General features: G+C 57.7%; 2 protein-coding genes across 11 annotated transcripts in view; both read right to left on the reverse strand.

The window, feature by feature from the left end:
- Nucleotides 1-273: 273 nt before the first annotated feature.
- On the reverse strand, nucleotides 274-6,414 carry CLIC3 (CLIC family member 3). Of its 6 annotated transcripts, XM_086858186.1 has the most exons (7): nucleotides 6,269-6,414; nucleotides 5,413-5,609; nucleotides 2,565-2,674; nucleotides 2,085-2,210; nucleotides 1,853-1,959; nucleotides 1,358-1,533; nucleotides 274-1,023 (listed from the first exon to the last, which is right to left on the reverse strand). In XM_086858186.1, exons 1-7 carry the CDS (start codon nucleotides 6,366-6,368, stop codon nucleotides 862-864), a joined length of 978 nt encoding a protein of 325 aa, XP_086714312.1. In that variant the 5' UTR covers nucleotides 6,369-6,414; the 3' UTR covers nucleotides 274-861. The 6 variants fall into 6 exon arrangements, with proteins under 6 accessions (XP_086714312.1, XP_023793761.1, XP_023793763.2 ...); XM_023937993.2 differs by lacking the exon at nucleotides 6,269-6,414 and having other exon boundaries at nucleotides 5,413-5,946; XM_023937995.2 differs by lacking the exons at nucleotides 5,413-5,609; nucleotides 6,269-6,414 and adding an exon at nucleotides 3,566-3,745.
- ABCA2 (ATP binding cassette subfamily A member 2) overlaps nucleotides 5,962-23,629 on the reverse strand; it is a 32,228-nt gene continuing 14,560 nt past the window's right edge. For 2 of the 5 annotated variants that reach the window (XM_086858181.1, XM_023937988.2), the window contains 37 exons: nucleotides 23,030-23,126; nucleotides 22,503-22,676; nucleotides 22,320-22,422; nucleotides 21,656-21,770; nucleotides 21,115-21,305; nucleotides 20,755-20,905; nucleotides 20,252-20,456; nucleotides 19,640-19,804; nucleotides 19,171-19,354; nucleotides 18,665-18,877; nucleotides 18,153-18,349; nucleotides 17,890-18,072; nucleotides 17,314-17,498; nucleotides 17,106-17,226; nucleotides 16,077-16,364; nucleotides 14,831-15,049; nucleotides 14,576-14,678; nucleotides 13,918-14,243; nucleotides 13,257-13,470; nucleotides 12,974-13,079; nucleotides 12,574-12,685; nucleotides 12,116-12,176; nucleotides 11,696-11,870; nucleotides 11,495-11,610; nucleotides 10,904-11,051; nucleotides 10,580-10,703; nucleotides 9,856-9,988; nucleotides 9,565-9,682; nucleotides 9,267-9,445; nucleotides 8,860-9,001; nucleotides 8,397-8,531; nucleotides 8,117-8,220; nucleotides 7,763-7,855; nucleotides 7,364-7,466; nucleotides 7,091-7,228; nucleotides 6,676-6,882; nucleotides 5,962-6,420 (listed from right to left, as the gene is read on the reverse strand). In XM_086858181.1, coding sequence (XP_086714307.1) covers nucleotides 6,385-6,420; nucleotides 6,676-6,882; nucleotides 7,091-7,228; nucleotides 7,364-7,466; nucleotides 7,763-7,855; nucleotides 8,117-8,220; nucleotides 8,397-8,531; nucleotides 8,860-9,001; nucleotides 9,267-9,445; nucleotides 9,565-9,682; nucleotides 9,856-9,988; nucleotides 10,580-10,703; nucleotides 10,904-11,051; nucleotides 11,495-11,610; nucleotides 11,696-11,870; nucleotides 12,116-12,176; nucleotides 12,574-12,685; nucleotides 12,974-13,079; nucleotides 13,257-13,470; nucleotides 13,918-14,243; nucleotides 14,576-14,678; nucleotides 14,831-15,049; nucleotides 16,077-16,364; nucleotides 17,106-17,226; nucleotides 17,314-17,498; nucleotides 17,890-18,072; nucleotides 18,153-18,349; nucleotides 18,665-18,877; nucleotides 19,171-19,354; nucleotides 19,640-19,804; nucleotides 20,252-20,456; nucleotides 20,755-20,905; nucleotides 21,115-21,305; nucleotides 21,656-21,770; nucleotides 22,320-22,422; nucleotides 22,503-22,676; nucleotides 23,030-23,126 — 5,664 coding nt within the window. In that variant the 3' untranslated portion in view covers nucleotides 5,962-6,384. The remainder of the gene's footprint in view (nucleotides 6,421-6,675; nucleotides 6,883-7,090; nucleotides 7,229-7,363; nucleotides 7,467-7,762; nucleotides 7,856-8,116; nucleotides 8,221-8,396; nucleotides 8,532-8,859; nucleotides 9,002-9,266; nucleotides 9,446-9,564; nucleotides 9,683-9,855; nucleotides 9,989-10,579; nucleotides 10,704-10,903; nucleotides 11,052-11,494; nucleotides 11,611-11,695; nucleotides 11,871-12,115; nucleotides 12,177-12,573; nucleotides 12,686-12,973; nucleotides 13,080-13,256; nucleotides 13,471-13,917; nucleotides 14,244-14,575; nucleotides 14,679-14,830; nucleotides 15,050-16,076; nucleotides 16,365-17,105; nucleotides 17,227-17,313; nucleotides 17,499-17,889; nucleotides 18,073-18,152; nucleotides 18,350-18,664; nucleotides 18,878-19,170; nucleotides 19,355-19,639; nucleotides 19,805-20,251; nucleotides 20,457-20,754; nucleotides 20,906-21,114; nucleotides 21,306-21,655; nucleotides 21,771-22,319; nucleotides 22,423-22,502; nucleotides 22,677-23,029; nucleotides 23,127-23,629) is intronic. The other 3 variants (XM_086858184.1, XM_086858182.1, XM_086858183.1) reach the window with 3 other exon arrangements.

The following is a 23,629-nucleotide window of genomic DNA, read 5'->3' on the forward strand; positions in this document are numbered from 1 at the left end:
CTGGGTGTGTCTCCCCATTCTGCCTCTCCCTTTCTCGGGAAGCCTTGAGCCTGTTTCAGCTGAACCTGGGCGTCCGGGCCTCAGAGAAGTTCCCTTCTCTGCCAGCTTTTTGCAAATGGGCTGATGGGTGTGTGGTTAGAACCTGGCCAACCCCTCTGGAGAGCTGTGAGGGTGGGCTCTGCCTTGCTGCACGCTGGGAGAGGATGAGGATGTCAGTACAAAGCCTTGTAAGGGAGGAGCTGCTGGAGTGTTCACTCCAGACTCACACTGGTCTTGCTTGCAAAGCTTTTATTGATTTCCAGGAGCTCTGAAGCTTAGCTTGGGCTTTCCTTGCTTCACAACACCCAAGTCTGTTGAGAGCTTCCTAACTGAGATTTCTGGGGGGAACTGACCTCTGCCCATTGCCTGTGCCATCCCTCTCCAGCTCCATTCCTAGGTCTCTATGGGTGTGCCACCTCACCTGGTGCAGGTGTGAGGGCACCCTGTGGTGCCTGCAGCCCAGGTGGGTGGCATAGCGTGCCTATGCAAGTGGCTGCAGGGCAGCTTGTTGTGCCGAGCTCTGCCCCTGCCCTCAGGTGGGCACAGCTTTGGCACCGATGGTGCCCCTGGCTGTGTCCCCTTGTCCTCATCCTGATGCTCGAGGGGCCACAGAGCTTGTCCTGGTTGTGAGGAAGGGTGGGTGGCACAAGAAGGGCTCGGTGCACTGCAGATTGCTGCCAGCACCTGGGTGCCAGTGGAGGGAATTTGGGTGCGAGTGGCACAGCTCTCCTGAGCCCCTGCAGGCAGGCAGGGGCAGGGTGGGCGCTGACCTCCTGCCTGACCACAGTCTTGGCCCTGCACCCACTAGGGCACGTGCCCGGCTCACTGCAGTGCCCGGACAACGGAACGATAAGCTTGTATAATCTCCTGGCTATTGGGGCAGGTGTATTTGAACTCCTTAGTTTCACTGGCACTGTTGAGGTACCGCCACACACCCTGCAGGTCCTTGGGGATCCCAAAGCGGCGGTAGTGCTGGCACACGACCTGCAGGCACAAATGGGGGAGACTTGCCTGACACTGTGCCAAGGTCTCTACCACCAGGGCAGGCACCAGTTGGGAAGGGTGGCAGGGAGCCAGGAACATCCCTGGCACTGTGAATTTGAGGGCTGGCACTTAGGAGGGGATGCAGAGAGGAGTGGGATCTGTCGGAGGGCCTTGTGCTGGGCAGGCTCCTTGGGAGAGGGATGCTGGGGGACACAGAACTGAGAGAACAACTGGGAAAGGAGCAGGGTCTTGCTGTAAGCACCAAGAGGAAAGTGAGGGCATGGGGATGCCAGGGAAAGGAGAAAGGCATGGTACTGGGATGCCAGTGGCTTACCTGAACGATGTTGAGCTTGGGCAGCAGGTTGCAGTCAGCAAGTGTGAGGTGGTCTCCGTCAAGGAAATGGCGCTGGGAGGCCCGGAGGTGAGGGTCCTGGGCCAGCTCGTGCTCCAGAGGGGCGCTCAGGTACTCATCCAGCTTCAGCAAGGCGCGCAGCAGGCTGCGCTGCAATGCTGCAAGGAGGGCGGTAAGGTCACAGTACAGCCGTGATCCGGGCATGGGGCCCCTGCTCTGCTGCGGCCTCCTGCCAGCCCCTCCCTGTGTCCAGGCAGCACCTGTCAGCCTCTTCCCACCTGGCTCAGGCTAGCACCTGCCTCTGCCCTCCCACAGAGAGCTGACTCAGCCATGCTGGCCTGTGTAGAAGGGCGGTGCCTGGACAGACCTGACTGTGGACTGGGTGGGGGGGACTGGGAAAGCTCAGTGTGACTAGGCTAGGCTTTGCGGTGTGGCACCCAAGAGGTTGCATGGGGCACTCCCCCAGCCGCTCCTCACCCTCATCCTGTGCAGGTACCGGGTTCTTGATGAAGACAGAAAACTTATGGAAAATGTCATTCCCAGCCAGGCTTGACTCCGGGTAATGCGGGACCAGACTGGGGCACCTGTGGGGACATGGGCACAGCTGAGGCAGGTAGCAGAGGCTGACAGGCTCATCTGCATCCCTCAGCTTGTCCTGCCCTTTTCTGGGGGGCCACTTCCTCCTCTCAAGGCAGCACCAGCCACTGACATGGGGGGGCCCAGCTGGTCCTCCAGAAACTCCTCAATGGTGATGGTGTCAGTCTTGGGCTCGCCATTGTAGAGAAGGACGGGCAGCTGGGCACCTGGTGCAAAGTCCTTCAGCACATCCAGCGCCCTGTGGAAGATGGGTACACCACTGATGCCTGGCATGTCCAGGGTTCCGCAGGGCACTCTGTGTGCGTGTGTGTGTTCATATTGTGCACACATGTCCCAAGCAAAGGGAGTTCTGGGGCATCACTGCAAAAGATAGTGCACTCAGGCCCCTCCTGCCTCACTGTGTGCCCAAGGAAATACCTGCCAACCTCCCCCAGCACCAATGGTCACCTGGGGAGGTAAAAAAACCTCCATGCATCCCATAGTGCCCACCCTTCACATCCCTTCCCAAAGTGTTGGGGACTTACCAACCCCCCACTCTGCACATGATCCTGGCCCCAGAGTTGGCACCCCTTGGGAGGGGATGGCCACTCACCTCTTCACATCCACAGTGGTGAGGGTGAAGGGCACCCCTTTGAGCAGCAGCACCATGAAGAGCCGCTGGCAGAAGGGGCAGTGCCCCACGCTCTCCCCATCCTCACTTGCCTGTGGGCACAGAAGGAGAGCTAAGATGTCCTTTCACCCTGGCATGGCCTGAGTGGGGGCAGCCCCAAAGGGTACAGGGTGAAAATGATAGGGCACATGCCCCAGCTCAGCCTGGCAAGCTGTCCTGCAGTCCATGGTACCTGCTATGCCAGGCAGGGCACCAGCTCCTGGCCTCTGCCAGCTCACAGAGCTTCAATGCCACAGTCCAGAGCAGCCATATGGCACAGCAGGTGCTGGCCCTAGCACCCTCTGAGGACAAGGACCTCCAGGCTGCTCCGGCCTCAGTGTCGAGGGGCAAGGGCTTGAGAGCAGTAGTGGCAGCAGGGGTGGCAGTGGCAGGGGACAGCAGCAGAGATGTGCCAGAGGAAGATGACAGCAATATTGGTGGCTCTGTCACCCCCAGCCACAATCCCAGGTGAGCCCCGTCCTGCCTGCACAGCCAGACTGCACCAGCCAGGCAGCGGCTGGGAAGGGCCTGGAAGGGGCAGAGAGATGTTGTGGTGCCCTACTGCACGGCCCTACTTTCAGGAGGGAACCTGGTCCAACCTCCCCAAGTTTAGCCTCCACAGACCCTGTGCTTGTAGGGCAGGAATCAGCAAACAGTACACCCTGAAGAGCCTGAGCTGCCTGCTGTCTGTCTCCCCACCTACCTGCTGCCCAGTGCCTGCCCCACTGCCTGTTGTCAGCCCCATTGCCTACCTGGTGCCCGACCCCCTGCCCACTATCTGCCTCCCTGCCTGCCTAATGCACCACATCTGGGCACTGCAGTGGGCAGGGGCAGCCCAGCCACACCCCCCACCCCCCACCCCCCCCCCCCCACTGCAACGCTGCCAGGGTTGGTTGCCAGGGCTACCCACTGGCCTGGGGCACCGACCTCAGGACCCCCCTCACCTTGATGAAGAGCTGGATTTGGGGTTTCTCAGCCATGCTGTGTGGCAGCTCCTGCTGCACTGCTGGCTGCACCCTGAGTGTCCCAGCTGAAACCACAGCCCCTCCCAGCCCACATTCCTGCTCGGGGTGCACCCACACCCACCCATGCCTGGCCCCACGGCATAGACAGGATGCCCTGCTACAGGGCCCCGCCACCGTGGCTGCTGCCAACCCCAGGCCCATAAGGGCAGCTAGTGACATTGCCAGCTGCTGCCACGTCTGCCTGTACCCCCAGCCACCCCACACTGCCTGAATGATTACAAGCACTGGGCATAGACCTGTGTTGTGCCCAGCACTCCTTGCCCCTAGCAGGATCCTGCAGCCCCACCCTGGGCACTACCACTCTTCTCCTCCTCCAGGCCCTCCCAGGCACCCAGCCCTGCCATTCCCCCCATGCCCAGCTACAAAGCCTCAATGGATCCAGTTTATTTTTTATTTAAAACGATCATTATTTTCATCTTATTTTTGTTTGGTAGCAATATACAAGCAGCTCCAAGACGTCCCCACCCCCAGGGGCCCCATGCCTGGGGCTGAGTATAGCAGCAGTAGCACTGGCGCTATGCCCACGGCTGGTGGCCAAGGACGTGCAGGGAGAGGCAAGGCCGGAAGCGGGGCCAAAGTCAATGAAGTGAACAGTGTTAAGGCAGCAGCCACCCCTGCCCTGGGACAATGCCCTGGGGCGCTACCTTCCGCTGCTGGAGTGACTCTAGCAGCGACTGTGCCCAGACAGCCCTAAGCCCAGGGCAGGGAGGCCACTGTTGCCACCCAGGCTGTGTGGGCACCTCCACTGACCCTCAGAAGCCATGGGGATGACAGCATGGTGGGCAGGGGGAAGACTGGGTGGACAGGGAAGACATTTTGTGACTGAGCTGCCAGTGCCCTTCTGGAGCCTGGAACAAAAGTGTAGTGTGGCAGGTATGGTGCAAGGATAAAGCCCAGAGCACAAAAGCACTGCCCACCCTGGGGTGCCCCAGGGTGCCACCAAGATAACAGCTGGGGACTCAAAGATGACACTACCCCCTCTCCCTGATGGCAAAGGGCAAACTTTGAGCTGGCTTGTTCCCCAGCATCCCCTGGGGAAGGCAGAGTATGGCCAGCATAGGAGCAGGAACATGCACCTCTGTCCCTTCCAACCCATCCCAGATCCAGACAGTTTCCCATATGCCATTTAAAAAAAATATGGTCTGGAAAACCTGAAAATAGAGCTTCCCCCAGATTTCCCCCTATTGAAAATATTGTATATTGTATCACAATCTATTGCAGATGGTCTATGGGGCTGATGGGACCAGGGGGCATGGCGACAGTTGAAGTCAGGCCCTACTCCTGCATCCAAGTGGGACCAGAGCCAGCCTCTCCCCACCTCCCGTGGCAGCCAGCTGAGGTCCCTGGTGCTGCTCAGGGCCTCCAGCCAAGCCCATGCCAAGGAGGCAGAGAGGGCATCGGAACACACAGGGCAGATGGACCGTGTGTTCTCCCCAGGAAGGTGCATGACTGCCCTGGGGCGTTGCCAAAGACTGTTCCAGCCAGCAGTGGGGGGCGGCAGGGTCAGCATCATAGGCCCTGCTACCACCCCACCTCTGGGCACAGCTGCAGCTTCTTGAGAGCTGCAGGCACCAGCCATAGTCCCTGTGGGTGACAAGGCAGCAGGACCCTCTGCAAAAAGGAGGGGCACTGCTGGCTGAGGAGGTGCCCACTCTGGCCAGTGACACTGCCAGTCCCACTACTGCAGCGCATCCTTCCCTCCCCACCACCTCAGGCACCACTGCCAGGCTGCACTGGCACCCACCCAGACTGTCCCACCCTCGTACCTTAAGGCCACTCCACCACCAGCTTCCAAGGCCATCTTGGGGTGCTGCAACCCTTCTTCCAGTACCACCAGTGACCCAACAATAAGAACCTAGTGCAGGTGGATCCTGTACAGGGTTGGACACTGAGGAACAAGTGCCAGGGCAAAAGCGACGTGGAAGGGGACACAGCAGAAAGCTGGCAGAGCTGCAGCAATGCCCTGTGATAGGGGAAGCAAGTGGTGAGGGCAGGCAGGAGGCAGGGTGAGAGACTTGAGGGTGAGGGACATGATTAAGGGCAGAGGGGAGGAATAGCTGGTGCCAGCATGTGAAATACCCTGTGAAATACCCCTCTGCCCCCCCACGTGCCTCTGCAATGGCACTGCTGCCTGGGGACAAAGCCAGTGCCCAAGGCCAGGCAGGGCTGGGGTGAACAGACCCCAGGATGGGCAGGATGTACCAGTGGGGCCAAGACCCCCAGTGACATTCCACTGATGACAGAAATCGGTCGTGGGTGGAACACCAGAGCACCTGCCCCTGTGGTGCCCAGGGCAGCATCAGCCAGGTGTGATGTGGAAGCAGTCATCCTTCTTCTAGCTACATGGGGCCAGGCCTGGGGCGGTACCCACAGCCAAGGGTCCCTAGAGTGAGTGCAACACGGGTGTCCAAAGGCACCGCTCACAGGCCTGTGTGTCTCTGCCCCAAAGTGAGTGGGGCTGGCAGTGCTGGCATCGAGCCATTGTCCTTTCCTTCACAGTCTCCATCCACAGCATGTTGAGGACCATGCTCCTGGCACCATGCAGTGATGCTGCTCTGGAGCTGAAGGGGGCAAAAGCCATCCCAGTGGTGGCTTCTGAGGTCTATCCAGGCATTGCTGTACCCAGTGTGTCCTCCCTGGCATGTGGCTCCGGCTGTGGCAACTCCGCTCCACGGGGCAAAGGGAGGGGAGACGCCAAAAGGGTTTGGTGGCTTGACAACATGGTTGTCCCTGGGGTCTCAGCACAGCGTATCCGTGTTGAAGGAGAGTTGAGCCTGAGCAGGGAGACAGGCACGGCTCAGGGGCTGCCCACTTAGCCAGCCCACCCAGGGCATCTGGGGCCAGAGTCTGGCACAGGTGGCAGAGCAGACACCTCTCCAAGAGAGTCCCCACCCCTCCTGGGCCCAGCCCTGGCTCCATTGTGCCACCTTTGTGGTGTCACAGCACCCAGTCCCAGGGCCCATGGCACAGACACAGGTGAGACCACCTGTGGTCCACAGGAACACCCAGATATAGGGACAACCTCTCACCCTCTCCTCCTCAAAGCTGATGAGGCCTTCGTCGTCAGTCTCCAGGTCCTCCTGCTCCTCCACCACAAGGGCCCGCAGCTCAGTGGGGACAGTGCGGGGGCGCAGCAGGCTCAGCACGCGCTCCAGGGGTGACTGCAGGACACAGCTGGGGCTAGTCTCCTGCTGCTCCAGGTTGTCGCTTTGCTTCTTGGCAAAATTCACAAACACCTGAGGAGGAAGAGGCAGGAGACTCAGGTACTTGCAGGCATCTCCATCCTATGCTTGCCAGGTGAGGAGCCAGTGCATCCTGCCATGCAGTGGCTGCCACCATGTTCCCCATCTCGCTCAAACCTCTGCCCCAAAGTCGGATCCTGCCTAGCACTTTGTCACTCCCTGGGGACAAGCATCCAGCTGCCTATGCTGTCTCCAGTCTTACATTGTCCAGTGTGGTTTGGCTGACAGAGTAGTCTTCAATGCCCAGCACATCCACCACCTGCTCCATCTTGCTGAAAACTTGTGCCAGTGAGATCTGGTCCGATTTCAGCTGGTACTGGGCCTTGGTGTGATGACGCTCCTGGGGGGTGGTCATAGAGGGGGCACTGAGCCCTCACTCCCAGATTCCCTCCCATCACCCCATGGAGGATGAAGGCTGCTTGTGCCCTGATGTGGGGGCTGGCAGGGGACAGCATAGCCACCATGGGCAGCTCACCTTGAGGACAGCTTCAGGGAAGTTACGGTTGAAGAACCTCACCACCTCCTTGACATTGAGGCTGGACTTGGTGCGCACTGTGATCATGTAGCCATCACCAAACCTGCACAGGAACAAGGCACCCCATGAGGACCTGGCCCCTCATCTGCACCCCCATGATCCTATGGAAGGGGACAGTGCTCTCAGGCCGCCACTACTGGACACCAGGCCACTGGCAGAGCACTTCAGTGACCCTGTTCCCTACCCACCTCTGAAGCAGCACCCACACAGAGGCAGTATCATGTCATGGATCCCACACTATCACCCAGCCATGGGGACCCAGCCCCGCCCTGGCCAGCAGCACACACAGGCTGCCTGTGTGCCTCATGCAGCCATAATGAGCTCCTGCCAGGCTCTTACCTGTTCTTCAGGTGCTGAATGCTGCCGAGACACTTGAGCCGCCCATTCACCATGATGGCCAGGCGGGTGCAGAGGGCCTCACACTCCTCCATGCTGAGGTGACAAGGGAGGGTTCAGCGGAGGGGGCATCAGAGGACAATGCCAGGGCTATGGTGGGGGTAGGTGGAGAGCTGGGCCTCCCAGCCCATCACCCAAGTGCTTTGGCCCCACCAGCAGGGATGAGAGAAGGCAGCAGAAGGTGTCCCATGCCTCCCCCTACCAAATGCCATTCCCTGGGGACCAGGGAGCCCTATCCCTCCCACACAGCACCCCAGGTGCTTGGAGGCATCATGGGCTAACAGAACCCCCCTGGACCTGTGAGACGTGAGCACCACGGAGCGACCAGTTTTGATGACATCCAGGATGAGGTTCCAGAGGAAGCGCCGTGCCTTGGGGTCCATCCCTGTGGTTGGCTCATCCTGGGGGATAGACAGCACCCTCAGACATGCCAGCCCTGGGAGGGACCCTGCCACTCCCTTCCTGTCCTGAGTCCAACTCAGACCACTATCCCACAATCCAGGAAATGAGTGGTGTGTGGTGAAGCAGGGGGTGGGCACCTCCCACCTGGGGTCATTTTTCTACCCTCAGGGCGCACCAGGAAGATGAAGGCTGGGTATCCGATGAGTGCGATGGCTGTGGATAGCTTCCTCTTGTTGCCCCCGCTGTAGGTGCTGGCGGGCTTGTCTGCGTACTTGGTCAACTCCAGCTTCTTCAGTGCCCACTTGACCACCTGCAAGGCATGGGGAACTGCTGTCATCCTGCCAAGGCCATGGGGCTGGCCGAGCAGGCAGAAGTCTCTGGCGTGTCAGCTTCCAAGGGGACTACAAGCCATGTGCCAATCAGGGGAGCCTCATAGCCACCCCTGGCACAGCCATGAGCACGGGTGGGGACATGCGAGTGCATGTGCCTGGCTCTGGTAGCCCATATGGGCCCACTGCCAGGGAGGCACTGTCACAATAGCAGCAGCACTAGCTCAGTCGCTGTTGCCCAGTGAGATGCCATCCCTGTGGCACAGCACCAGGCCTTGGATGCTGCCATCTGCTTGCCCAGAGCCCTACCCGCTCCTCATCCTTCCAGGGGATGCCACGCAGGCGGGTGTAGAGCTCCAGGTGCTCCTGGGCTGTCAGCTCATCAAAGAGCGCGTCGAACTGGGGGCAGTAGCCCAAGCTCTGCTGGACCTGCAGGAGCTCCTTCAGGATGCTGTGGGAGAGGATTAAAGGTTTGTGGGAAGAAGGAATTCTTTTTGTGAGGACTGCTGCTGAGCCCCCTTTCACACGCCTTTACACTGGAGCATCTTCCCCGAGGAAAATCTCCAGTGGGCAGCCCTAGCATAGGGCCACTGTCTCTTGCCCCACACCCCAGGCTGATGGTCACCCAGGACACGAGGCTCCAGAGTTGCACTGGGACACACCAGTTCACTCACGCTGCTTCATCCTGGGAGCCCTCCAACCCCAAGCCCCCTTACCTGTGTCCATTAATGAAGGCCTCTCCACCTGTGGTGCTCTCATCCCCTGTCAGCATCTTGAATGTTGTGGTCTTGCCTGCACCGTTGACACCCAGCAGCCCAAAGCATTCCCCAGGGCGCACACCCACACACAGCCGGTCCACAGCCAGGATGCGCCCAATCTTACGAGACTTGTACACCTGGCAGGGAAGGGGATGGGGACTCAACCCACCAGGAGCCACCTGGACCCACTGCCCCACCCACATCCCTGGGCTGGGCTGGTCCCAGGAGTCTCCTTGCAGCCTGATGCAACCCCCACCTTTGTTAGGTTCTCGATCTTTAGCATGTCATTGTCGGCATCACCACGCAGGACCCGGTGCCTCTCATTGGCCACATCAACGTCATCTTCAATGGGTTTAGTGGAGACAGGCAGGCGCCTGTGGGAGGGGGCAGAGACAGAGGGGAATGTGAGACCAAGAGCTGCATCCCTGCCAGGCCTGGGCAGTTCCCACTCAACACCACCAGAAGGGCAGCCTGAAACTCAAGGGTCCCAATGGCAAATCTTTACCCCATGGCCAGCCCCAACATCCCTGCCCTGTGCCACACTCACTGGGGCTTCCGGAAGAAGTTGTACTGGCACATGATGGTGATGAAGAAGCCAACAAAGCCTTCAATGGTCATGGCAACAAGCCCCCGTGTCACGATGTCCCATTCAAAGGGTGATTTCATTTTATCAAACTGCCCTGAATAGGAGGAAGAGGAGAGACCCATGACACTGACACAGCTCCCATGCTCTCCCACCACAGCTGCCTGGGCTGGTCGCAACACAGTTCCCTCTCAGTGTATGGCGCTGTGGAAATCATCCAGCAAGTTCTCAAATTCAGTAGGATGAATCAACCCAGTTGGGAGTGGAATCAGAGGCATTTGTCAAATCCTGACCCAAAATTGTCCCTCATAATGCCAGCAGCACCTGGGTTTTATACAGAAGCTGCTCAAAAAGCAGAGAGCAGGGAGCTTCTGAAGCCAGGATGAAACTGTGGCAAAAGTTGGTTGGGCAGTGCAGCCCCCAAGAAACCCTGTCTGGAAGGAAAGTCCCTGCAGCCCCCATCCCTCCTGTCATAGCACAGATAAATGATAGCCCACCACAGGCAGCGGACCCTCAGCCATGTCTTCTTCTGTGCCTCATCTAGTCCACCCCCTTGGCTTTTTGCTCCAGGCTGCTCTGGGCCTTGGGACAACTCCATGGGGGCAGGCTGGGGGGATGTGCCAGCATCATGGTCCCCTCCAGCCCCACATGCCCTGGAGCAAGGGAGGGAGAGAACAAGAAGCCATACCAATCTTGGCATAGTACTCATTGATGTATTCATTGTAGGCCATCTCCATCAGGCCATGGCCCAGGTTGTAGTTAGGGAACACAAGGAAGCAGCTCTTCAGGTAGCTGTTCACCACCTTCAAATCCTGTGAGGACACCAGAGAGCACACAACCATCAAACAACCCTGAGTGAGTGGTAGGATCAGGATCTCCAAAATCCAGCCCAGTCAGGTCTCATGGCTGATGAGAGAAAACCTCCTGAGGTCCCTCCCAGCCTGAGCCACGCCACAAACAGATGTCAGCGTCTCCCTCCTGGTGGCTGTCAGCAGAGCGGTGAATGCGGTACCTTGTCGTGCTCAAAGAGCTGCAGCAGGAACGTGGCGACAGTGGCTGTGATGCCAATGAAGAGGTTGATGACGATAAGGAAGACATAAGCGGAGCTGGGCACCTCAAACCAGAAGGAGGCCGGGTACATAATAGGGGTGATGGACCAGCTGGGGAGGTGAGAGGAAGCAGCACACGTCAGTATGACAGCAGAGGGGCCCCCAGCCTTGGGACTGCCCATTGCCATCCTGCTGTTCCCAGGCTCCCCCGCTCCAGCCCTCACAGTCACCACACCCAACCAGCTATAGAAGATGCAGAACATCACATAACGGTTTGGACTGGAAAGGACCTTTCAAGATCATCTAATCCAGTTCCTGGCCGTGAGCAGGGACACCTTCCACTAGCGCTCCAAGCTGCCCAACCTGGCCTTACAACATTTCCATGAATGGGGCAGCCACAGCTTCTCTGGGCAATCTGTGGCAGGGCCTCACCACCCCATTAAGAAAAATTTCTTCTTAATATCTGGTCTAAATGACTAAATTTTCATTTAAAACCACCACCCCATAAGACTCTGGAGGCATCCCCAGTGCCTCCTGATCTCTGTGCAACATACCCATAAAGCAGGAAGAGGGAGAGGACAGCAGGGAAGTTGGTGGGAGAGGTATATGCTGGGAGGTCAAACACAAACAGGATGATGATGCAGCATGTGGCTGGCACCAGGTAGTTTAGCTGGAGAAGAGAGAAAGTTCTGTGACTGCCCACTCCCTGGCACAGCTCCAGAGGCTTGGCCAGTGGGGCCAAGTGTCCTGCTTACCATGTCCCACATGTAGTTGGCCAACCAGTAGATGACGGGGTCACAGCCACTCACAAACTGCAAGTGTTTGGCCTTGGTGGCCTTTTCGGCCACCAGGAATACAACAAAGCTGGCTGGGACAAAGGACATGGCCACAATGATGAAGATGGCAATCACCACATCTGTGCCTTGCAGGCTGGATGGGGAGCAAAGAAAGCAGGGACTCCATCACCCTTGGTTGTCTTGGGAACAGCCACCCACTCTGATGTGGGACAGAGCAGGGCATGGCACAGGGACCCCCACATCACAGCCACCCTGTCCTCCCCATCACACAGCCTGTGGAGCAGAAGCCTTGGCCTTCCCCTGCAACCACCAGTAAAAAGCCCCCTACCTCCCATGGGACAGCCACCCTCCCTCAGACCCTCCTCTCCTTGGACCTACAGGTAATCCAGGGACAGGCTGGCACTCGTTTTGTTCATGGGGTGATTGGTGACTGTGATGCCTGCAACAACGACCAAGAAGAAACATGGAAGCATGAAAACTGGCTTGGGACACAGACCCCTGTTCCCAGTCTGCCTGGTCCTGGCTCTGAGCAGGATGGGTTTCCAACCTGAACCTCAGAAGGAGCTAGGCTCTCTGAAGCAACTCAGCACCTCAAGGTCAAGCCCTCCCCTCACTGGAGAGCACCCTTGGACATGTCATAACCCCAGGCACTTTCAAACGGCACTTTGGGACATCCCAGCTCTCATATCTCAGAGCTGAGGTGTGTGAACCCTTGTTCCAGTTGGACACTAGCCTGCTTGGCCCAAGGTGGACACTGCACTTTGGAGCCTGGTTGGACCATGCCCTTAATGCTTTTTCTGACATGCTCCTGCCCTCAAACACCTCCAGATCCTCACCATAGGCAGCAGGGTTGCCCTTGCTCTTGGGCAGGTTGGCTCTCAGGATGGCATTGTTGAGGGCATTGAGGTATGTGGGCATGCTGTGGTAGCCTTTGTTGTTGTAGAAGACCTGGAGGAGGAGAGCAGAACAGGGGGAGATGGCAAGAGAGCTGGGCCCAGAGATGTACTGGGAAGGAGGGATAGGATGGGAGTGACAGCCAGCCACAGGGCAGGTGTCCTGTGCTCAAGGCTGTGGGGAGAACAGGCCATTGCTGACTGTGCTGGGCGACCTGCTGATCATTCTCCCATGGCTGGAGCCTCCCAAAGCACTTGGAGAGCAAGGTGGCAGAGCCATCCCAGGGGTGTCCCCTTTCCTCCCCACCTATGTCCCCTCCCCTGAGATGCAGTGCTGTCCCACCTGGGCCGTTCTCCGCACAGCAATCTTGCGCACTGTGGCCGGAGCCCTGGCTCCAAAGGAGGCCGGGATGGATTTCTGGACATTTCCAAATGTAAGTGCCCCATACCTGTGGAACAAGACATTGTTGTGGAAGCTGAAACTGCTGTCCCCCACCTCCAGGGGTGGAACCATGCTTAAGCATGTTGCTGACTCCAGCCAGCACCCTGGGGCAGATGTCCCCAGGCCCCTGGTTCTCACACCTGCTCTATGGTGCACGGCAGACCCTCCCAGCCTCCCCTCTTGCCTGTGCAGCCGGAAGCGATCCGAGGTGTAGAGCAGATACTCAGAGACGTTGCGCCCTGTGATGTCTGTCAGGATGTCCCCTGTCACCACCTTCATCTGCGGGGGATGGCCCCCCACGCCACTAGGACAGGAGAAGCCAGTCCCCTGCATGGAGCACGTGCACTTGATGGGCTCATGGATGATGCGGGGCAGGGCAGGGGCTGAGGTCACAGTCCCTGAGGAATAGAAGGGGTGGCTACAGCCAGGCTCCTGCCTGTCTCAGCTGCTGGGGATAACATGAGGGTTGGGCAGCAAGGGTCCTGGTGACCAAGAGATGGATGTGTGAAAAGCTTTGGGGGAAGAGAGATTCAGAGATGGGCCATGAAGTGTGGCTGGAGAATGAAAGTGCTGGGGACCATGTCCAGCAAAGGTGACGCAAGGCTGGCCACAGGGCTTTGTGACAGTGTCACCATCCAAGGGGCTCCACTGGCATGGCTGGGGCTGAATGAGGACCGTGTTCCAGAGCCAAACCCACAAGTTCAGCCCAACAAAGCTCTGGCTGTGTGGCCAGGCCAGACTAACAGGTACTCCCAGGGGTCCCTGGAGCCACTTAAGGGAGGAGAGGCATCATCTCCCTGCTGGAGACAAATCCCAGACACAAAAGCACCCAGCATAGCTGATACCTTTAACAGTGGAGAAGGTTGTGGAGTTCCAAGCATGGAGCAGGTCCTCATCCAGTGACATGGGGTAGTCAGAGGGAGCCGGGGATGGAGGTGGCGGCACAAAGTTGGAAAGTGGAAGGCCCTGGGTGAAGGAGTCGATGCACATGGCATCAAAGTACTTGGCTGCCAGCATTTTGGACTCATTGCTGTTGAGGTTGAGGGTCTGCATGGGCTGGTCCAGCGTGTTGTTGAAGGGTGTCTTTAACACGCAGGTGGCCCCCACACCAGAGGGCAGATGGAAAGTGTTCACCAGCTGCTGAGGGCTGGCATCGGGAGACAGCCTAATGCTGCAGGAGCAAGGAGCAGGAGACAAGTCTCAGCACCATGGCCATCTTCTTCTGGGACCTCCCTGAGGCCTTGGCACTAATGGGCACACACAGCCTGTGCCTGGCATGACTGAGCTGTTAGTCACAGTGTTAGGGCTGGCACATCTCCCAGAGACACCCTGGCCAGCATAGAGCTTGCTTTCTATCAGGGCTCTGCTCCAAGCCTGAACCAGCCCAGGCACTAAGCCTGCTGTGGGCTGCCCTCCCCACTTGCCCCCCTTGCAGTCCCACAGATGGAGTCAGGGATGGGCCTTGGGCACGGGGTGCTGCTCACTAGTGGTGGCAGCTCTCACCGGTACTCATGCCGTTCCTCGTTGGCGTATGGAATGAAGTTGCCCTTAGGCTGGGTGTAGTTGTGGTACTGGGATGGCGAGAGGATGAGGGGTGGCAGATCACCTGTGGGGACAGAGACAGGAACCTGCTCGTACCCACAGCACCACTGCATACAGGGAGACTGCCTTGGCCTTGTCCTCCTGCAGCCAGTGGCCACACTGGGGCAGGCAGAACAGGTCTCCCAGCATGCAGGTAGGTAGGTGGCTTGCATGCACCTATTTCAGGCACGGAGAGCGCCACAGTCATGGCCACACAGACGAAAAAGGCAGGCAGGAGGATCTGTGAGAAGAGGGCCTTGGTGTTGCGCTTGGCGCAGTGGAAGCGTTTGACTATCAGCCCATGGAACTGGCGCAGCTTCAGCCACGAGCCTTCCAGCTTGAAGCTCCCCTGACCTGCCAGGTCACAATCCTCTGCTTCCACCTCTGCTTCTTGCTCTGGGAGGGAAAGGGACATCAGCCCTCTGGCACAGTTGCTCCCACACCTGCCTGGGCTCCCAGGAAGCTGAGCCAAACACTCAGCCCAGCTCAGCCACCCCAAGAGTCAGGGCAGCACCCAACCCCAACTCTGCCACTGGGCCACAGCAGCAGTGCAGTGGAAAGCAAGGTATCTGGCTGGCAGGTTCCTCTCGGCCCCAAAATGAAAATTTCAACAATAGTTTTTTAAAAAAACAATCTAATTTGCTGCTTTTTTCTAGGACCCCTCCATTTTCCCATCAGCTCTGCCAGCTGGAGAGGGGGTCAGCACAGTCAGGAAAAGGGGACAAGACACAGGAGGGAGTCCCAGCAAGACAGTGGGAGCTCTGTCACAGCACTGTCACAGCTCTGCTTCTCACAGACCTGATGGGGGGAAGAGGTGGTACATCCCTAAATTAGTCACAAGAGTTGTGAGATAACCCAGAACAGGATCTCTGACTACAGCAATAACCTCAAGGCTTTCCTGAACCCTCTCTACCCAGCAATCCCAGCATCCAGGCAGGGAGAGCCTTGCACCCAGGGCAGGGTATGACAGGTAAAGCCATCACCTGGAAGGTGACTCTGTGCCCATGGACCAAGAGAAGAAACCCAACTGGTGCCAGTGTAGGAAGAGGGCATGTTAGTGGGGCAAGTCTGCAAGGTGGCACTGGAGACCCAAAGGAGGCAGAGGCAAAGCCAACACAGGCTGCTCTCACTGGCTCCACACGTTGGCATGAGATCCTCATGCCACCCTACCAGTATGGGGCGCAAACTTGTGGAAGGAGCCTGTTCCCAGCCCTCCCACCCAGGCTGTGGCTGTCTGGGTGCTGGCTGCTTCATCAGCCCCCTCCCCACAGGCTCTCGTCCCAGCAGTCACAGCCACTCATCTCAGACACAACCACATACCCCAAGAGACTAGGCCAGCTCTGCCTACCCTGGGCAAACCCTCATGTCCCAGATAAGTGCCTCCCCTGGCCCCTGCCGCTGGCCGGGCACCAGCGGCACCAACCTTGCAGACTGATGTTATCGGGGTCCTGCTGGTTATCGAACAGGGGCGCGTAATCCCCAAAGAATTCGGAATAAGCCCCACCTTCATCGCCACGCACGGAGCCCACCGAGGACGCTGAGCGCAGGGATGCCTGCGACTGCGCCAGCTTGGAGCAGGTCACCAGGTTGCTGAGCTCCACCTCGGGCTTCTCTGGCATGGCTGCTTCGGGCAGGGGCTCTCTGTTGGCTTCAGACTTTGGGCTCAGCTCAGAGGCGGGTGGCTGCAGGGCATCCTTGGACTCCTTCACGTCTGAAAGAAAAAAATGTGGGTTGCCACCAGCCACGCTACTCTTCATTGCAGCATGGCACCAACTGGGGATGGATCGTATCACAGACTGGTTTGGGTTGGAAGATGATTGGGTTGGTCAATCATCTCATTCCACACCCCTGCCATGTACAGGGACACCTTTTGCTAGACCAGGTTGCTCCAAGCCCCATCCAACCTTGAACACTTCCAGGGATAGTGTACCCACAGCTCCTCTGCACAACCTGTGCCAGGGGCCTCCACCACCCCCACAGGGGAGAATTTCCTTCTACCATCTAATCTAAACTTTTCCTCTTTTAGTTTAAAACCATTCCCCCCTTATTCTAACACTATCTGCCCATGTAAAGTCCTCTTTCTCATTTTTTCAAGCCCCCTTTAGGCATTAGAAGGTGCCATAAGGTCTCCCTGGAGCCTTCTCCAGGTCAACACCCACAGCTCTCCCAGCCTGGCTCCATGACAGAGGTACTCCAGCCCTTGGAGCATCTCTCTGGCATCCTCTGGAGACCTGTGCTGAGGACACCAGAGTTAGCCACTATTCCAGGTGGGAGTAACTATAGCCACTATCCCAGAGTGGAGCAGAGGCTGGTTGCCCTCAGCCAGGATGGGCTCTGCTGGAAATCTCTCCTCTACCTGGGACAGGAGATTCCTGCAGCCACCAAGGCCAGCAAGATCACACAGCCCCTCATTCACCCCAGCAGCACCTTGTTCCCCCGCCAGTGCCCGTACCCACGTCACTGTTCTCCAGAGACTGGTCCTCCTCAGACACCTTCAGGAAGACCTCCTCCAGTGTGGTGTCCATCAGCCCAAAACTGGTGAGGTCCAGCTCTTCCAGGCTCTGCTCCAAGTGCTGTGGGAGCAAAGTGCTGTGTGAGGAGGACAGTTGTCCACAGTGCCACAACGCCTTGCCTGCACATTCTGCCACCCCTGCAGGTACCTGGAAGAGCCTCTCAAAGCAGCCTTTCTTGACGGCCTCACTGGGCAGGATGTAGGAGAGCTCTGTGTTGGTGTCTGAGATGAGGAGGCAGGAGGCCACGTACTTCTTGATGAACTGGGAGACACGAGGCTCAGAGCAGGGGCTGACAGATGAGTGGCCCAGGGGGCTGTGTGGCTGGCCTGGCTCTGGGGCAGAGGGGCAGTACCCATTGGTCAGTTCACACCTGGCTTCACACCAAGACCCACCACATTTCCCCTACTCCCCAGTGCCACAGGGGTTTTCGTGTCACCCTCATTGGCCTGGGGATGGTGTTCTGCAATGTTGCCCACACTGGACATCTCAGTGGGCAACCCACAGGCTCAATAAAAACCAGCACCTGGAGACAAATGCCACTGTGTAAGGTCTGGCCAAGGACCCAGCTGGGACCTCCTACACCTGTGCCCATCCCCTTTGCCCTCCATGTGGCCTAAGAAGACTCAGGATAGGAATACTTGGGTGTTGACTTCTCCTTTGCTGGGCTGAAGAAGAGCTGGTGCCATCTACTGCCTTAACAAAGGGTCCCACTACTCCCCAGACCTGTGCCATTCCTGGTGTCTGACTGCTTCTTCACCACTGTCAGCCTGTAGCCGTCACCATAGGTGCTCTTGAGGAACAACGGGGAACCACAGCACTTGAGCTTGCCATGGGAGATGATGGCGATGCGGTCCCCCAGCAGGTCAGCCTCATCCATGTGGTGTGTGGAAAGCAAGATGGTCCTCCCTGATGGCAGCACAAAGCTTCAGCAGAGGAGCCATGGCTGCCACAGAGGAGCATGCCAGGCTCTGCCCAGCTCTGCTCACCTGGCTTGTACTTGAGGATGAGGTCCCAGATGGCCCTTCGGGCATATGGGTCTACACCAGCTGTGGGTTCATCCAAGATAACAGCCCGCGACCCACCCACAAAGGCAATGGCCACTGACAGCTTCCTCTTCATGCCACCTGAGAGAGTCTGCACCTGGCAGTGCCGTTTGTTGGAGAGTTCCAGATCCTCAATCATCCTGGGGACAGGGCAGAAGCACCAGGAATGCTGGAGGGGCTGTAATGGTGCTCAGTGCCTGTGAGGAGTATGTAATGCCTCTTCCTCACATGGTATCTGCAGCTTTCGGCTGCTGGGACTGCCCAGCTGCAGTAAGGCTATGAGCATCTTCTGCTCACTTCCACAGCCTGACACCCCAAGGGTGGGAAAATACTTGGTGAAACTGCTCTATGGGACTCCTCTGCCACCAGATCACCCCTCCTGGCATAGCAAGCAGGAAGGAGACTCACTCATGCCAAAGGCATGGATGAAGACAAAGGAGCTGGAGGGTGCCTACTTGTCCATCTCCTTGCGGATCTCCTCCTCTGCCATGCTCTTGAGCTGCGAGTAGAACCAGAGATGCTCCTCCACCGTCAGCCTGTCAAAGAGCACATTGTGCTGGGGACACATGCCCAGGTTCTTCCGGATCTTGTCCATCTCTGTACGGATATCATGGCCATAGATGGTAGCAGAGCCCGATGTTGGAGGGAACAAGCCAGTGAGGATGGACCTGTATGGATGGAGAAAGGCAACAGTGTGAGGGAGCTCATATTCCTCAGTCTGGCCCCAGTCCCAACCACCATCTCTGGGAGCATCTGCTCGGCCTCAGGCAGAGCAATATCAGCACAAGGCCATGAGCCTACTGCCTGCCCCATGTTTGTGCTAGCCCCACACCCATACTGCTGCCCTCTGGGCATGGCATCAGCTGCCACAGGACCCTGCAGAGACATCCCAAAGTCCCTGCCTCACACTCTGCAGCTGGCCAGAGGAACATGGTCTCTGTCTACATGGACAGGTACTCACATGGTGGTAGTCTTGCCTGCACCGTTGTGCCCCAGGAAGGACACAACCTGGTTCTCGTAGAGGTTGAGGCTCAGCTTGTTTAGTGCCAGCTTCTTGTCTGTCTTGTAGACTTTGGTGAGCTTGTCGATGCAGACAACCAAGGGGAGGTGTGTTGGCTCCTCCTCAATGCCCCTTGTCTCCTCTGCTGTGACAGTAGGATGGTGAGGAGTCAGGGGAGGGCAGTGAAGCCAGGCTTTGAGTGGGGCTCCCTGGGAATGAATCAATCCGCCTCCATCCTATGGTGGCTATGCTGGCTTGTGGTCCCTTCCCCTCTGCTTCTCACCAATTTTCCCCCTCCCACGCCACAGTCACAGATCCCAGAAAGGCCCAGTATCCTGCCCTGGCGAGAGCACAGGAGTCCATGGCCAAGGCCTGTGGCAGAGCCAGGGCCACCCTTGTGCCACCCACTTCTGCTCCCCACTGCCCTCACCCAGCCTCCGGCTCTCCATGGCACAGGCCTGATCCTCCTCCATGATGCTGAGGCGGGTGGTGCGTGACCATGGCCAGGTCCACTCCCAGGTCTCCACACGCCCATTGCCCAGCCAGTAAGACTTCTGGAAAGGGAAGTACCAGGGCCGTGGCAGGCCGAACATGCCTGCAACCACAGCGCCAGGGAGTCAGGGCCAACCCTACGCCCAGGACCATGCAGAAGCTGCTGACGACTGGGTCAGAGCTTGGCATGGGCACAGGCTTGGGGGTTTTCCCAGGTCAGGTCACTAATGCAGGGTGGGGGCTGTGAACACTCCAGACAGCTGGGCTCAGGGCAGCTCTGTGGTCTGTGCTAGGAAACAAAGTCCTTTGGGATTTAGTTGGGTTGGCTCATGCTTCAACTTTACAATAAAAAAACAGGGAGCAACTGAGATGCTTCCACAAGGTGAGATAAGGGAGACTGGTATCTCAGCTGTGGACATCTGGATTTGCTACAGCTGGCCCCTGAACTGAGACATCTGGCTGATACCAGCAGATAAGACATGTGGGCATGTCTAGCAAAAAGGCTCCCGTAAGGTCTGGGGTGCCCTCATGCCCCTCTGCCCACACATACCCGGGTGCACGGCCTCGATGTACCACGTGAGCACCCCATACACCATGGCATCCACGACGAGCATCATCATGGAAAGCAGGAGGTTGAAGTCATCTCCTTCCACGGGTGACTGGCTGAAGGTGTGCCACTGGATACCCACGCCAGCCACCTCATACAGCGCAAAGTACTTGGAGCCCAAGCCAAAGGCCGTGGTGGACATGAGGGACTGTGAAGAGGTGGAGGGAAGGGAATGGGAGGTCAGCAGGAACCACAGGCTAGCTCCAGAGGAACAGGTTGGGGTGAATTCCTTCCCAGCATTGCCCCACCCAGCCCCACAGAAATGCTCCTGGCCCTGAAAGGCACCAAACCTTCTGGAGATACCGCCAAAGCCCCAGAGGGAGTTGGTTCATACTGGCAAAGGCTTGCCCTGGGCTTGGTGACAGCTTGGTAGCTTTGCAGTGGACATGAGGTACCTGAGGCAATCCTAGGACTAAGCATGGTCCCAGCTGCTGCAGCCAACTCACCGCAATGCACTTCTCAAAGGCTGTGATCTTGTCATGTGCCACCTCCTCCCGGATGGCCACATACATGTAGGGCACATAGCTGAGAAAGTAGATGATGCCGCCACAGGCAGAGGCCAGCTTGGCCTTGGAGTAGAGCACCGATACCAGAAAGCTGCAGGGAGGACAGCGTCTCCTTGGATCCCAACCCATCAGGACTTTCCCCACACCATCTGGTTCTGGCGATTGGCTCCCCAGATCAGCTGCTTGGAGAGACTTGTGCCCCTCCACCAGCCCTTGCCCACATAGCTCCCAGCACCCTTGCTCCAAGAACCTGGCACTGCCCATGCCCCTTTCCTGTCCAGCACAGACCAGGCAGCTCACCAGAACATGATGGTGGCCACAGCATAGATGGCAAGGAAGAGCCATATGATGAGGACGTCGCTGTGCATCAGGACCTTGCCGTACTTGAGAATGGCAGTGAGTGCCGTGACCGAGATGGAGAGCTGCACAAAGCCAGTGATGAACCAAGCCACCCAGTGCACCGCATTGTTCAGGCCCATCATCTTCATCACCTGTGCGGCAAACACTACTCAGCAGGGCTGTCCCCAGCCCTGTGCACCCCTACTCCCATTCTCACTGGGCTGGGAGGGCAAGGGGGTAGCACCAAGGGAGCTGCTGGGAGTGGGCAGGACACAGCACCCTCTATCGGGGTGCCAAGGAGCTCAGCTCCCTCCAGTGCTGGGCAGGGCCCATCTCAAGCAGGGGACACTCAGAAGGACCAGCTGAGCCCAAGGATTTAGGAACTGCATCTGCCTTAGTTCATGTAACCCAGAAATACAAGGAAGGTGACCAGAGACCCAGCACAGAATGCAGGGCTCAGATATGAACACTCCTCCCCAGGAATCTCTTCCATCATCCCTACCTCTTTCAGGCGATGCTCCTTCTCTGTCACAATGTGCTGGATCATCATGGCCACTGAGTAGACCCAGGAGATCACCATGCATAGGGGCATCATGTGCTCGATGACAAAGAGAAAGCTGATGGGGTAGAGAGGGGAGAACTGGATGGTGGCACTGCCACAGAGACCTGCAGAGACCCTGTGGAGACCATGGGGCTTTGGAGGGGCTCTCCCACTGCTCAGGGACAACCAGTCTCAAACCCAGCACCTCCTTAGTGCCCTAAAAGAACTTCTCCAGTGAGCCCACAGGACAATCCAGTGTCGTGGCTGACAGGCCTTTGCACGCAGGTAGCAGCCAAGGGCTCAGCCCAGGGCCCTACCTACCCCGGTGCCCCTGATGGGGCCCTCTCCAACCTCCTGCCCAGAAGTGTTGGTGGGTCTGGGACTTCTACAGGCACTGCCTCCAGACCACTGTAATCCATAACCACCAACAGATCCATGGGCCATTCCTTTACTTTCCCCTACCTTCCTGAGCCTAATAGTCCAAGGAATTGGACTTAACTGGTTGCTCATCACTCCCAGCGTCATCAGTCTCTTTCAGGCCCCCAAACTTGTTCCCTTTGCCCAGCTAAAATATCCTGGCCTGCAAAGTGGAAGGAGGAAGGTCCTGCAGGTGAGTGTTACTCACTCATCCCGGGTATAACATGGGTATGGGAACATCTGTACATAGTTGCCAGGCTCCACCACGTCATGGCCAACGAATGTGTTGATGAGAGCACGCTCCATCATGTCTGTAGAAGAGAAGGTGAGGCTAGGCTGAGTGCACAGGGGCCAGGACTGTGGGCAGCTCTGGCAGGGCACTGACACTTACCCTGGATCCAGACGAAGCCATAGAGGAAGTAGAAGCGGCCGCCAGTGTTGGGGCCAGGCCGCCAGTATGCCCGCCGGATCTCGTTGGTCTTCTCTGTGAAGCTGGAATTCTGACGGATCTTGTACATGACATGGGGGGGCAATGAGCCATCCCTGTTGGTCTGGAAGATGACGCCTGTGGGCAGCAGAAGCAGGGAGTCCACAGGAGCCAGCCACATCAGCTGGCCCACAGCAACAAGCAGGGATGGGGAGGGCACCGTGAGGACTGCCACGGATGAGATGGGTGGCATGGCCAGGGATGTGAGACCCCCATGGGATGCAAAGGCACACAGACAGCAGGCCATGTCAGTGGGAGAGCCAGGACTGCAGCATGGGGCAAAGGATAGGCACCATGAGACACTCAGCCCCCTCATCCACCCAATACATGCACCAAGGGACCCACATCCTGAAGCCAGTGGCTTCAGGGCACAGCTGCAGAAGGGCAAAGTTTCAGGGACCCCTGAGAAGAGCTGGTTCCCAGGGACATACTAGCAAAGACCGTGACATTGTCCTGGTAGGCCTGGTTCAGCGTGTAGTTAACAATGCTCTCCTCATCTGGGAAGCCTTTGAAGATGTCCACGCTGACCTAGTGGGAGAAGGATCATAGAATCACTAAAATTGGAAAAGACCTCTAGGATTATTGAGTCCATTAACCCAAACACTATCAAGCCCAGCATTAAACCGTGCCCCCAGGTGTCAAATTCACACATTTTTGAACACAGGGGTAGTACCACTGCCCTCGGCAGCCTGTTCCAGTGCTGACTATTCTTTCAGTGAAGAAATATTCCCTAAAATCCAATCTAAACCTCCCCTGCTACAACTTAAGATTTCCTGTTGTCCTGTCACTTGTCACCTGGGAGAAAAGACCAACCGCTACTTGGCTGCAACATCCTTCTAGGTAATTGTAGAGACTTAGAAGGTCCCTCCTGAGCCTCCTTTTCTCCAGGCTGAGCTCTCCCAGCTCTCAGCCCCTCCTAATCAGACTTGTGCTCCAGAACCTTCCTTGGCTCCATTGCCCTTCTCTGGACATGTTCCAGTAGGCTAGTGAGATCCCAAGGCCTCGGATGGGTCTAGCACACAGAGCCTGCA

Source organism: Cyanistes caeruleus, chromosome 20 (assembly GCF_971803275.1).
Source record: "Cyanistes caeruleus chromosome 20, bCyaCae1.hap1.1, whole genome shotgun sequence".
NCBI classification, from domain to species: Eukaryota; Metazoa; Chordata; class Aves; order Passeriformes; family Paridae; genus Cyanistes; species Cyanistes caeruleus.

Bases quoted from the DNA above. Each gene is read 5' to 3' on its own strand.
- CLIC3 (XM_023937993.2), bottom strand. From the start codon at position 5,946: ATGCTGCCCTGGGCACCACAGGGGCAGGTGCTCTGGTGTTCCACCCAC. The intron at 1,534-1,852 runs GTGAGGAGCGGC...CCCTCCTTGCAG, and splicing joins GGTACCTGCACAGGATGAGG to CATTGCAGCGCAGCCTGCTG. The intron at 1,024-1,357 runs GTAAGCCACTGG...TTGTGCCTGCAG, and splicing joins CCAAGCTCAACATCGTTCAG to GTCGTGTGCCAGCACTACCG.